General features: G+C 38.8%; 1 protein-coding gene across 1 annotated transcript; it reads right to left on the reverse strand.

The window, feature by feature from the left end:
* Nucleotides 1-3,904: 3,904 nt before the first annotated feature.
* LOC131641187 (uncharacterized) lies at nucleotides 3,905-6,007 on the reverse strand. The gene has a single exon (XM_058911492.1). The coding sequence runs from the start codon at nucleotides 6,005-6,007 to the stop codon at nucleotides 3,905-3,907; it is 2,103 nt and encodes a 700-aa protein (XP_058767475.1).
* Between the last annotated feature and the right edge of the window lie 8,321 nt (nucleotides 6,008-14,328).

Consider the following 14,328-nt stretch of genomic DNA (forward strand, 5'->3'; position numbering starts at 1 on the left):
AAGATCTACACACTTTGTGCTTGTTCTTGAAGCTACTTCAACATTTTGATTCAAGAATTGGTAAATTCCTAAATTCTAAGATGTAGATCTTTGTTGTTTGTGTTCAATGCATCTTTGATGCTATATTGGTCCTATTTGACGGTGATTTGGTGGAAAATTCGTGCTCCAATGGATATGTGATCATAAGGTGTTTGTATGTTTGTCTAAATCAAGTTTTATAGTTCATAATGCTGTTTTTTTGAAAACTGTGCGCCGGAAATCGATTTCCTACAGAGGGAAATCGATTTCCACTCTGTTTTTGCGCCTGATTTGGATTCTGCAGGCAGGAAATCGATTTCCTACAGAGGTAAATCGATTTCCAGTGAGGCAGAATGCTTGTTTTTGCTATTTTTGACTTGTTTTTGGTTCTAACTCTTCTTCTACTCCATTCTTTTGATATTTTCTTTGAATCACAAATTAGAGGCCTAATTTCTCTCTAATATCAATGGACTTAGAGCGTCGATAGGATGAAAATCCGAATCCGCAATATTAAGTGATTGAAATTATGGATGAAAAGAGCTTTTGAATGTGGTTCCATCTTTTATTTCTTTTTCTTTTGATCGATGAAAGTCTTAACACCTTGAAAATTCTTATGGATTCTTGGTAAAGACTAGATCGCTCCTTATTTTTCTTTTCGTGCGGTATTGCTTTCGGAGAGTGATCTACATATCGCTTATCTCGTATGCATTAGCACATAAAGTTTTGACCGACCTCGTTGTAGGGTGATATCTACATAAATCACTTGGCGATCTGCTTAACATAGCGCAATATTTCGTGTCCCGAATCATAAAAAGATCAAATATGGAAGAGAATTGTATGCGAATGATTTAAGACTTATGGAAATTTATCGTGTAGTCGCTATGATTTTATCAAGCTTCTGATAAAGTTCCATTGAATTTAAATCCGAGAACATCCTTCACTCACCATCGATCTTTATTACTAACTTTGATAACATACTTGACAAGTTTCAAGATGGTTATCTTTAACATCTAACAACTAACTTTAATTTCCGCAATTTATTATATTGCTCTTAATATTTTGCTTTATTGCTTTATTTTATCATTTCATCATATTTACATTCCGCTATTTTCTCTTTGTCCATTTGGACACTATGTTTATGTTTCCGCTATTTTCTGTTTGTCCACTTGGACCATACTTTAGTTTTATGCTAAAACACTAATAAATAACAAAAATCTAAAAAACACTTAAGGCTCTCTTTCGGACTATTGGTTACTATCCCGAGCATTTTGGAAATTCGGACTTATGGACTTAGTGCCTTTGGACCCTTATTCTGTTGTTACTTTGTTGTTATTCTGTCTGTCTGGCATTGGATTGTTGTCTGTTTGTGTATGCAGGTATTTCCTTGAAAGTCCTTGATGGTTAAGTCCAAGGCATTGATATAAGGATTTTACCCGAAAACAGTCGTTACTCTGCCCGATTTTCGTCAGAATTTTAATGTGCTTAATGCGAAGTGGTGCTAAGATAATAAGTTCATCTGGATCCCCAAGTGGTAATGTGTTGGTGTGGTATTGATAAGTCCAAAGGATGGGAAATCTACCTTGACTCATAATGTCAAGCGTTGACTTCTTATTTCGGTTAGACCGTTCTTTTCCTTAGCTTTTATTTTACGCAATAGGATAGCCTCTTCATCTCCTCCCCTTCTTTAATTTTCAAAATCTTCTCTCTTTTTACAAAACCTTCTTATGTTTGCAACCTTTTTAAAACCTTTCTTTAAAAATATCTTTTGCCCTTAGTGGCCTTTTTCTTCAAAAAGTTTAGACACGATTAACTGTTGAAACGAGTGGTTATACCCCACGATTTTGAAATTGATTGATATAATGAGATCTTTTCCGCGTGAGAGAGATAGTGTCATACTCGCAGATTTTATCCGAGTTGGAGCCCATCTTTCATTTGCATGCAAAGAACTCATTTGTTCTCATGCTCAAGATCAATGGCTGAGTATTTCTCTCCGACGACGATAAAGTGTTTATTCGTTTTTTAAAACATTTTTCCCTTTAAGCTGAACTACACTAGCTCTGACTTCTCCATTGCACCGAGGAGGTATGTAGGCACAAGGCTTCACGTCTTGCCGAGCTTATTTTAAAAATCAAACAAACCCTTTCTAGCACACACGACACAGATTTTCAAAAAAGTTCCTGTGGAGTACCACAAATATGAGGGGTGCTTAAAACCTTCCCCTTGTATAATCAACACCCGTACCTAAGATCTATTCTTTTTGTTTTAAAAACAACCTTTGGGTTTTTTCGTTCTTTTCCCTTTTCCTTTGGAAACAATAAAGCGCGGTGGCGACTTTCACTGAAATATTGAGTCGAGTCATCCTATGGCTTCGATCTCATATTTTCCCCGCTACAGGTAGGGGGGATAAAATCATTGGTTTGGAAATGGAGTTTTATAGGAGAAATTACTTATTCCATTTGTAATTTTTACGAATTTAACAAAGATCCTTTGTTATACCTTTCGTAACTCTAATTGATTTTTAATTTCTCTCTTTGTCGGGGTTTCCCGTTTCTTGTGTCAACAGGTTTTGAGAACCCTTAGTTCTCTACTATATAATATATTTGCTTACAAAAAAAAAACTCTACAATAATCCCTACAACTCTAAAGTGTCCAAAAATATTTTACTGACAACTCTTACCTATAAGGGTAACTCTTATGAATCTAATTGACTAATGGTCTGACTCAAGTAATAATAAAACAACTCTAAAGGGTCAAATCCTTCAATTTTAAACTCTCCAATTTTAAACTTTACATCTCATCGGATTTAAACAACTCTAACAGAATTGAAAATCACTTCAGTTAGCCAAATAATATTAATATTTATCTCTAACTCAAAACTCCTAAAAATATTATTATTATTATTATTATTATTATTATTATTATTATTATTATTATTATTATTATTATTATTATTATAATGAAAGGTTATGTAATAGAAATCTTGAACCAATTGCTATATCTGTCAAATTAACGCTACAGTATTACCCAATTGTTTCATCTATTAAAACATCTCGATGCAGTATAGGAGGTCATGCAAATAATCCAAATTTTATTTGAGAATGCATACACCATCAAATATTTTAATGTATTCTATTTTAATCCATGTGTATCCTCCAAGCTTTGAATAAGAACCAAGTTTAGTAAAATAAATTGATGAGACATTGAATCAAATTTGCTAGACAGCAGAAACGGTACATAGCGATGCAACATATATTTATGCAAAACATGACACATGATTCATATATTGATCTATAGAACTATACATGGCGAGGCAACATACATATCAATTTATCTCACAAGTGGCTACAGTATACACATAGAAATTCATTAAAAACATCATCTATATTGTAGGTTAAGGACTCCTCTACTCTATCTGTCATGCATAAACCTTTTTTATTAAAAGTTATTCTTCCCTTTACCTTAATTATTGATGAACTCTTGAGTTTTCTCCTAAGGTTTTCTTCTCCTCTTTTCCCTTTTCCTTTTATATAAATTTGCCTCTTTTCCTCTTTTTCCCTTTTCTAACATTATTTTCTCCTTACATAATTTATTTTTTTACCAAAACAAACTTAACTTCTTTCATTCATAAGAATAGAATCGATACAACGAAGAATACTGTTAACATAACTGCGTCGAGGCCAAGAATTGGCCGCCTTTGTAAGACAATGGACAACCATATTCGCTTGACGCTTAACGAACTCTACCTCAAATTTCAGAAAATCACAAAGTAAAAGTTTAATAGAGCGAATAATAAAATTAAATTCAGAACCACCTATGTTATTAGAATGAATAGCTTGGACAACTTGTAGAGAATCACCCTCGAAAATAACATGATCAAGATGAAGGGCTAAAGCACTTTGGATAGAAAACGAACCAACATCCCAAGCAACACCTTCTTTAACAAAATTCCCCAAGTTATCCCGGATACACCAACCTCTATTAGTAGTTCCTTGGTGACGATTAAAACCCGCATCAACATTACACTTAAACCAACCGGAAGGGGGGGAATCCAAGAAAGAGTGGAAGGAAGAGCAGCCTCTCCATCCTGAGGATTTTGAGCCAACCACCACTCTTGCCACTTGTGAAAAGCTAACCACCCAAGCCTTGATACCTCCTTCTTCTTATTATTCCAAATAAAAGCATTCCTGTTATGCCACAACAACTCAATCATCATAGCAAAGCGCCCCGCCACCTTCGTATCCTCCGTATTACACAAGTTCAAAATAAGAGATCGAATGTCATTAGAATGAAGAAGGAGAGATGCTATAATGTCGTACAAACCTGCTGTCCTCCAACACTCGATAGTCTCTGGACATCCGAAAAAAACGTGCCAATCATCCTCTTCCTCCTCCCAGCAAAATTGACACATAATAGGACAAGGAACATGGTGTTGTCGTAGTCGGACCCGGGAAGGCAAACAACCCGAACAAATCCGCCAAAGAAGGTGTTTCACTCGTGGGGGAGCAATAATAGACCACAATCCATTCCAATTAACCTCAATATTCTCCTGAATAGGAGGCTTCTTTCTACTCTTCCAAACATGATAACCAGAACAAACACTATATTGACCATCTTTCTCCTCCCTCCACACCAAACGGTCAACAACAACGTCCTCCACCAATGGGACATAGGTAATAGCTTCCGCTTCTGGAAAATCAAACTGCTCTCTAATCAACCTCATATTCCACTGTTTTACATTTGGCAACAGCAAATCTTTAACTACCAAATTATAGATACCATGTTGTTGAGGTCCCGGAACACACCTATCATATTTTCCCCGAATCCAAGGTTCCTGTATAACCTTAATCTGGCTACCATCACCTATACTCCACCTACAACCGAGCATAAGGACATCTCTAGCTTTCCAAATACTCCTCCAAACAAAACTAGGATTAGAACCAAGATTAGCTTCAAAGAAAGATGTTTTTGGGAAGTACCTTGCTTTGAAGAATCTGGACACTAAAGATTGCGGGTGACTCATAATGAACCATCCTTGCTTAGCCACCATAGCCATATTGAAAGCTCTAAAATCTATGAATCCAAGTCCTCCATCCTTCTTAGAACAAGCTAAACGATCCCACGCCATCCAACAAATACCCTTACTAATAGAACCTCCACCCCACCAAAAGGCATTCAACATTCTCTCAATATCATTAATCACTGCTTCAGGCAAAATAAATATACTCATCACGTAAGCCGGGATAGCTTGGAGAACCGATTTAATCATGACTTCTTTACCAGCTTTTGACAAGGACCGACCTTTCCAAGAATTAATTCGTTGCCAAATACGGTCTTTGATGAAAGCAAAAGTAGACTTTTTACTCCTCCCGATCATCGAGGGAAACCCTAAGTACTTGCATGTCCCTAAGACATGACGGACTCCCATGATATTTGCAAGATCCTCCTGGGCAGGTAAACTCAGATTCCGACTGAAAAAGACCTCGGATTTGGTTAAATTGATTTCCTGACTAGAGGCCTTTGCATAGATATCCAGAACCTCCATAAGATGGTAAACTTCATCCACGTTGGCCCTGCAAAATAGAAAATAGTCGTCAGCAAAAAGCAGATGCAACACACTAGGTGCCCCTCTGCAAATTTGGATACCATGGATATCTCCTCTCGCTACAGATCCCTTGATGAGGGTTGAGAGACCTTCAGATACAAGAATGAAAAGATAAGGCGACAGTGGGTCACCTTGCCTGAGTCCTCTTCCTGGCATAATAGGTCCAACTGTGTCCGAGTTAACTAGAACCGAATAGTGAACTGACATAACACACATCATCATCCAGTGTGTCCACTTCTCTGAAAAACCCATCTTCAGCATCATACTTCTTAAGAAGCCCCAATCTACCCTATCGTAAGCCTTGCTGATATCAATCTTAAGAGCTAACTGAGCTCTCCTACCATGTGTCTTTCTCTTGAGGTAATGAATGATTTCAGATGCTATCATGGCATTATGCAAAATAGACCGACCTTCAACAAATGCAGATTGTTCCTCCGAGATACATTTATCTAATAACGGCTTCAACCTATTCGCCAGCGCTTTAGCAATTATCTTATAAATGACATTACATAACGATATTGGCCGAAAATCCTACATTCTATTAGGATGAGTACACTTAGGGATCAAACAAATATTAGTATCATTAATGGCATCAGGAAAATAGCCTCGATGAAGCCACAACGAAGCTGCCTCAAAAATATCATTCCCACAGACCTCCCAAAAATGTTGATAGAAATCGGGATTGAAACCATCAGGCCCAGGAGATTTATCTGGGTGCATCTCAACCAACGCCGCATAAAACTCATTCTTAGAAAGAGGGGAAGTCAGATTATTATTATCTTCCAAAGAAACACACTGCTGAATACCACTTAAAACCTGACCAAACTCGTTGTTGCTACTGCCAGTAAAACGATTCTCAAAGTAATTCTTGGCAATGTCCCCTAATCCTTGCGGGTCTGTCACCGTTATACCATCTTCATGGTTCAAGCTCACAATTTTCTTAAAACTCTTTCTAGCAGTCGCTGATAGACTGAAGAATTTCGTATTCAAGTCCCTGTCTTTTAGCCAATGCATCTTAGCTCTTTGTCTCCAGTGCAAGTCTTCACGGACCAAGGCTTTGTTATACTCCTGCTGAGCCTCACGAAACCGCGCTGCCGAATGCGAATCAGCACCACCTCTATTCGACTCCATCACTGCCTTGTAACGATCCATATCTCCTTTCCTGTTTCTTCGCAAATGCCGGCTCCAATTCTCTAGACTTTCAGCACACGTCGAGATGCGCTTAACCACGTCAGTATGCTCCTCACAATGCCAACCATTACTGATCACCTCTGTTATACCGTCTTCTTGTAACCAATTGTTTTCGAAGCGAAATTGAAAACTCCTACCAGCTTGCTGTACCAGATCACAATCTAAAAGGATGGGACTATGATCGGAATGCGATGCGATAAGATTAGATAACTTAGCAAGAGGAAAAGACGCCAACCATTCGAAGTTAGCAAGAGCTCTGTCAAGTCTTTCATCTATCATATGGTCAGTGCCTCTACTCTTCACCCAAGTGAATTAATAGCCTTCAAGCGTAATATCGGATAAATTACAATCGCTCACGACTTGACGAAAACCCGAGCACAGCCAATTAGGATGGGGATATCTTCCGTTTTTATCTTGCTGAGAAAGGAGATCGTTGAAATCTCCAATAACACACCACGGTAAGTTTGACATATCCCGGATTTCACGTAGCAGGTCCCATGTCAATTTCCCTCTACTTTTTTCTGGATAACCATAATAACAGGTAAGTCTCCATGCACTTTTGTCTTTATCAATGACAATAACATTCACAAAATTTCTTGTATAATTTCTAATGCTGCAGCTTCCGGTGTTTTTCCATAGAACCGCGATCCCTCCACTTCTACCTTCGACGTCCACAGACAAGCATGCGTCAAACTTCAGCATAACCCAAATATTTTCCAACTTCCGAGAATTCGACAGAGTCTCCGCTAGGAAGATAACATCGGGCCGGTGCTGCTGAGCCAGTTTTTTCAGGTTTGGAATTGCACTCGGGCTGCTCAAACCCCAAGAATTCCAACTAAGAGTTCTCATTATTCCTGGCAGTCCTGCCTGCCAGGACTTGCAGATAAAAAATGTTGTTGATCGTTTTGTGTTGTTACTTATTTCTCTAATCCATCATCTCTTCGACGTTTCTTCTCCATCTACGATAATTCGGAAGAGGTGCTACTCATTGAAGATGGGGGACTGGTTACAATGTTGTGAACAGTAGAAAGGCAGTGAGGAATATTGGATTTTACTTTACGGTGCAGGCTTGAGTTGGTTTGTTTAGCATGTGGTTTTTTATGTATGGAAGAATTTGTTTTTACGGGTCCAAGCAAAGGGTTGAGGGTTTGCATATTTTGGTTTGACACAGCATGAGATTCTGAATGGGATACTTGGTGAGATAAGGCAGGGAGCGATAATTTAGATGTAGGGCTACTAAAAACCAATGTTAACTCCTTGTTTTGGTGGGCTATCAGGTTATTAAAAGAAGGGATAAGGTTGGTATTATTAGCTGTTTGGCTATGGGACAGGTTTGTAGTAGTTAGACTGTAGGGCACGTTTTGAATAAAAGCTTGGGGTCCATCAGAAAAATTAAATGTAGTAGCAATAGGTTTAGGGTTAAGGGAAACATGTGGGCCCGGTATACCATGATCCATGTTGGCTGTTACGGTTTGTGAGGGAAAGCAAGAAGATTATTGCTGAGTGCCATCAATGCTCTTGTCGGTCAAAGGTTTAATTTGGGATTGATTATGAAATAAATGCTGCTGATTGCTTGTCTGGCCAGAATTAACCACCAGTGAATGCTCATTATGGCTAATGATTGGGCTGTCTCTAGCATTGAATGTAAAGGATTCTCCCCTGGAATGGATGTCTCTAGCATTTAATGTAAACGATTCTCCCCTGGAATCTTCTGCTTCGCCACTCTCTCCTCCTGGAGATTGAGCTTCACGTGCTTGAGAACTGTAAGCAGCACCAGGTTTCTGCACTTCTCCTTCATCGTCTTCTTTCAGCCAGCGAGAACTACCACTTCCAAACCTCCTATTTTCTGCTCGAATTTCCGCCGACCACCCCCTTAAACTTGTATCTTCAGTCATAGCAAAACGAATTTCAGACAGAATTTGCCATGCGAGCCTTCATAGATTTTACGTGGATCGCTCTATCACTTAAAAATCTGCCTATCAGACGGAATTTCAGATTCTCCATACTTCCTTCTTCACTTTCAACGTCAAAACAGAACCCTTCTTCCTCTCCTTCATCATGTAACGACAAACCCTCCATGTTAGGATCCGCCATCGGAGCCTCCATCGAACAAGCTGAGATGTAGAAAGATCACCAAACGGACGTAGCAAATCGGAAACTGTTGGATCTAGTAACCAAAAGTGAAAACTCAGGCTTCTTAAAAGGAGAAGAAAAACCAAACCCTAGCAGAGCCAGGAAAAAAAAGAGATATTTTTTTTATCTAAACTAATTAACTACACTAAAATACATGTTTATAAGATGTAAAGAGTAAGAGTAACTCTTCTCCTTACATAATATTAAAACCCTTATAACAACTAATTCTAATAACTAATGGACTTACTACTCCTACCCCCCCCCCCCCCCCCCCCCCCGCCTTTACTCTTCACATTCTCACCCAATTGGCCCAATTATCTTATTTCTATTATTTCTATTTAAATATTCTCTAATAAAATAATTATTTACTAACCGACACCAAACTATCTATGATTTTACGGTTCACCATTCAACCCGACTAACCCGTCATATAACACACATTGATTAATTTAAATAAAAATCAATTATTCACAATCAAATAATTAATTAATTAATTAATTATATATATACACTAAAATCGGGTTGTTACAGCAAGCAAGAAAGAGTTTATTGATGTTGATCCAAGATTGGCTAAGTTGTTGGCGGTCAGATGGTGCATTACCCTGTCTATGGAGCTCAAGTTGGATAAAGTTATTTTCCAATCGGATGCTCTTTCTGTAGTCGATTGCATCAATTTGATTTAATGTAACGCTGTATTTGAGCCCATAGAGACATAGTGTAGACTTTTGCTTAGTAACTTTTCTTTTGGTACTGTTGTTTTTTTAAGTAGAGATTTCAATTTCGACGCGCATAATTTGGTGATGCTGGCAAAATCCACGGTTCTAGAACTTGGTTGGGTGGTTACCCTGTGTTGAATTTTGTAAGTCCGGCTGCTTCAGTCCTTTGATTTGAATGAAATTGTTTTCTAGTAAAAAAAAGTAAAGTTTGGCGAGTGTAAACATAAATTCAAGTGGATAGTTGAATTTTTATCAATTCTAGTGGGGTTTATATATCATGGTCGCCAAGATTTAAGTAAGACTAAACTCTATAAGACACCACAATCAAGTCAATAGGACTAGTAATATCATATAAACATTAGATTCCATAATGATTTTAAGAAACGATCAATCAAACTATTTTAAGTATTTTTATATTTTTGCTTTACTTTAATTTTTTATTTATTTTATAATTTAGTTGTTCAAGTATTTAGTAGTTTTTAAAACAATAAAAAAACCTCACTGTCGAGAAACACAATTTCTCTCTCAACGTGGGAGCCGATGATGAACAAAATTAGGAAGAGATTGGCTAGTTGGAGGGGAAAATTTCTTAGTTTCGGGGGAAGACTTACTCTTGTCAAAGCGGTTTTTAGTAGTCTTGTGATATTCATGCTCTCTTTTTATAAGGCGCCTAAGAAAATCATCAAAGACATTTGCAAAATCCAAAGCAATTTCCTATGGGGAGGGGTGGACGGCAAGAAGTGTGTCCATTGGGCGAGTTGGGAGGTGGTGACTCTTCCGATTGAGAAGGGTGGTTTGGGAATTAACAAATACCACACAATAATGCCCTTTTTTATCTAACCTCTTGCTTGTATATAGGAATCAGTTTATTACCGTTCCTTGGTCCTACTAGTATAAATACATCCATCCACTACTAGTTGTAATTAAGAAGAATAATAATGTACAATTTATTCTCTTCAATAATGTCAAGTATTTCAATATTCAGAATATCAATATGGTATCAGGCCTAAAAATCCTCTACCTTCCTTCCTCACGTGTCTCCTCCCTTTTTCTCCCCTTTCACCTTCATCAATAATTTTTCCTCACACGTGTCCTAAACCACTCCTCACCTTTCTTTCTCTCTCTCGTTCTCTTTTCTAAGATTCCCAATCCTCTGTGACGAAACCCTAATTCCTCTTCTCCGACCACCATCTTCTCCGGCGAAATCCTCCGCACACCACCTTCTTCATCAATGGCCGAAAATCAATTTGCTGACTTCGCTACAAACCCCTCAAATCCCTACTACCTCCATCCTAATGAAAACCCCTCTCTTGTTCTTGTTTCCCCTCCTCTTGACCATAACAACTACATTTCTTGGTCCCGATCCATGCGCGTCGCACTCATTTCTAAGAACAAACTTCGGTTCATCGACGGTACATTCGATCAACCTGCTCAAGGCCACGCTATGTACGATCCTTGGCTCTGCTGCAACAACATGGTGCTTTCATGGCTCCAACGCTCCATCTCTGATAATATTGCTCAATCGATTCTATGGATCGACAATGCTCGTGCGGTATGGACGAACCTATCCACTCGATTTTCACAAGGAGACATATTCAAGGTTTCTGATCTCCAAGATGACCTCACCAATCTCACTCAGGGAATCCTAGATGTTTCCACCTACTTCACCAAATTGACTTCGCTGTGGGAGCAAATTGATTCTCTTCGCCCTACTCGCGATTGCACTTGCGCAATCCCTTGTACTTGTGGTGCTGCTTCAGATTTTCGACGATATAAAGATCAAGATCGTGTGCTGAAGTTTCTCAAAGGTCTCACGGATTCTTTCTCCACTGTTCGATCACAAATCTTCCTCTTAGAACCTTTGCTATCCTTGGAGAAAACCTTTTCCATGGTTATTGGTCAAGAAAGGCGCTCCATAACTCCATCCTCTGATATTACTGAAACTCCATCTATGGCTTTGCAAATTCAGTCCAACAACCGTAATGGGGGAGCCTCGGGATCATCTTATCCTTCTCGTGGTCGTGGTCGTGGCAACATCCCTCAACGTACTTGCACTCATTGCGGACGTCATAATCACACCGTGGACACATGCTTCATGAAGCACGGTTATCCCCCAGGCTATCATTACAAGTCATCCAAGCCATCTCTCAATACTGCAGCTGAATCTTCCTCCACTGCATCGAACCCCATCTCTCAATCTGATTCTCAGCAATCCTTGGCTTCCATTCAAGATCAGTACCACCAGATTATTCAGCTACTTCAGCAACATCAGATCCCCTCTACTACTGCACCATCTGATGGAACATCACTTCCCAATGTCAATTCCATCACTACATTCAAAGATGGTAAGCCACCTGTATCTTGGGTAATCGATACAGGTGCTACTCACCATATTACTCCTAATTTATGCAATTTTCGATTCCATTCATTTGTCCCTCCTCTTCATATGAAACTCCCTAATGGCACTCTTGTCACAACAAATATTGCCGGCACGGTTCACTTAACTGACACTTTAATATTGTACAATGTTTACTATATTCCAACATTTCATGTTAACTTAATCTCCGCCTCCAAACTCATTGATTCTTCTGCCTGCTCTTTAACCTTTACTAATAAACATTGTCTCCTCTTGCAGAAAAACTCCACGACGACGATTGGTTTAGCTGAGCGGCTTGGAGACTTATATGTGCTTCATGCTCTGGCCATTCCTTCTCAATCCTTACACTCTTTAGCTGGTTGTCTTGTTCATCATTCTGATAGCAATCTATGGCATAGGCGTTTAGGCCATCTTTCACACAATGTGCACAAAACTATGTCCTCACAGTTTCCTGTTATTACTTTTTCTATGAATAAAGATTTTTCTTGTCACTTATGTCATTTATCTAAACAAAAACGCCTGCCCTATTCTAATAGCATCACTCATTCATCCAAACCGTTTGAAATTTTGCACGCTGACATTTGGGGACCATATTCCACTCCCTCCATCAATAATCATAAATATTTTTTTACTCTTGTAGATGACTTCACTCGCTTCACTTGGGTTATCTTCATGACCCACAAAAGCGAAACATGTAATCACTTAATTCATTTCTTTGCTTACATCTCTACACAATTTTCCACTAAACTTAAATGCTTGCGTAGTGACAACGGCCCTGAATTTCTCATGAATGATTTTTATCTTAAACATGGCATATTGCATCAACGCTCTTGTGTTGAGTGCCCTCAACAAAATGGCATTGTCGAACGCAAGCATCAACATCTTCTTAATGTTGCCCGCTCCTTATTTTTTCAAGCTAACCTTCCTAAGAATCTTTGGCATTTGTCCTTTGCTCATGCCACACATCTCATTAATCGCCTACCTTCCCCCCTTCTTAATAACTCTACTCCCTATTTTTTGCTGCATAATAAACATCCTGACTATGCTACTTTGAAATGCTTTGGTTGTTTAGCCTACACTTCCACTCTAACTCAAGCTAGGACTAAATTTGATTATCGCTCTCATAACTGTGTTTTTCTAGGGTATAGGGAAGGCACCAAAGGGTACCTTCTTTATGATTTGATTACTAACAAACTAATTGTTTCCCGTAACGTTACCTTTAATGAACACATTTATCCCTTCCAACAAACCCATGATCACCGACCCATCCCACCTCCCACTGTTTTAAATCCTAGTGATACTGACTTGGAACCCATTCCCACTCCACCTCCTCTTCCTAACCATCCTCCAGAACAACCTCCTCTCACCCCTAATCCCCCTGACCCTCCTATTCCCACCATCCCACCCCAACCTCTTAGAAGATCTCTCCGTACCATTAAACAACCCTCCTACCTTACACATTACCACTGCAACTTTACACAAAATCACCCACCTATCCCTTCTCCTACAACTAAATTCCCCTTATCCTCTGTGCTTCACTATAACAAATGCAATACTAACTATCGTAATTTTTGTTTCTCCCTTTCGTCCAACATTGAGCCTACCACTTACTCACAAGCATGTAAACACGACTGCTGGGTCAAAGCCATGCAGTCTGAATTACACGCACTTGACACCACCAAAACCTGGACTATTGTGGATTTACCACCTAACAAAACCCCCATTGGCTGCAAATGGGTTTATAGAATTAAATATCTTGCTAACGGTAACATTGACAGGTATAAGGCTCGGTTGGTTGCGAAAGGCTACACCCAACACGAAGGTATAGATTATTTTGACACTTTTTCACCCGTCGCAAAACTAACCACTGTTAGAACTCTTCTTTCCCTTGCTGCTATTAAACATTGGCATCTAGAACAACTAGATGTCAACAACGCGTTCCTTCACGGAGACTTAAATGAGGAGGTTTATATGACAATACCCAAAGGCTACCACTTTCCTCATCATTCTCCACAAACCAAAGTTTGTAAATTAAACAAAAGTCTGTATGGCTGATCCGCTATCGCGCACGAATCAAAAAAGAGTATTTTTGAAAACTGTAGTTAACGGTAACGACAACTCGAGTATCGTATCGCAAGGATTCTTGTTTTGTTATTAACTAATAGAAATTGAACTGGGGGTTTATGGTTTTAGAATCAATTTGTAAAACAGAGTAAATAAGTGATTATCAAAATAAGCTAAACGGCTAATCCTACTGATTCGGGTTCCGACTTATCATCGGTTATGATAAC

This window comes from Vicia villosa, unplaced genomic scaffold (genome assembly GCF_029867415.1).
Source record: "Vicia villosa cultivar HV-30 ecotype Madison, WI unplaced genomic scaffold, Vvil1.0 ctg.003558F_1_1, whole genome shotgun sequence".
Lineage (NCBI taxonomy): Eukaryota > Viridiplantae > Streptophyta > Magnoliopsida > Fabales > Fabaceae > Vicia > Vicia villosa.

Excerpts from the sequence above, each read along its gene's own strand:
- LOC131641187 (XM_058911492.1), bottom strand. The coding sequence starts at position 6,007 with ATGATAGCATCTGAAATCATTCATTACCTCAAGAGAAAGACACATGGT.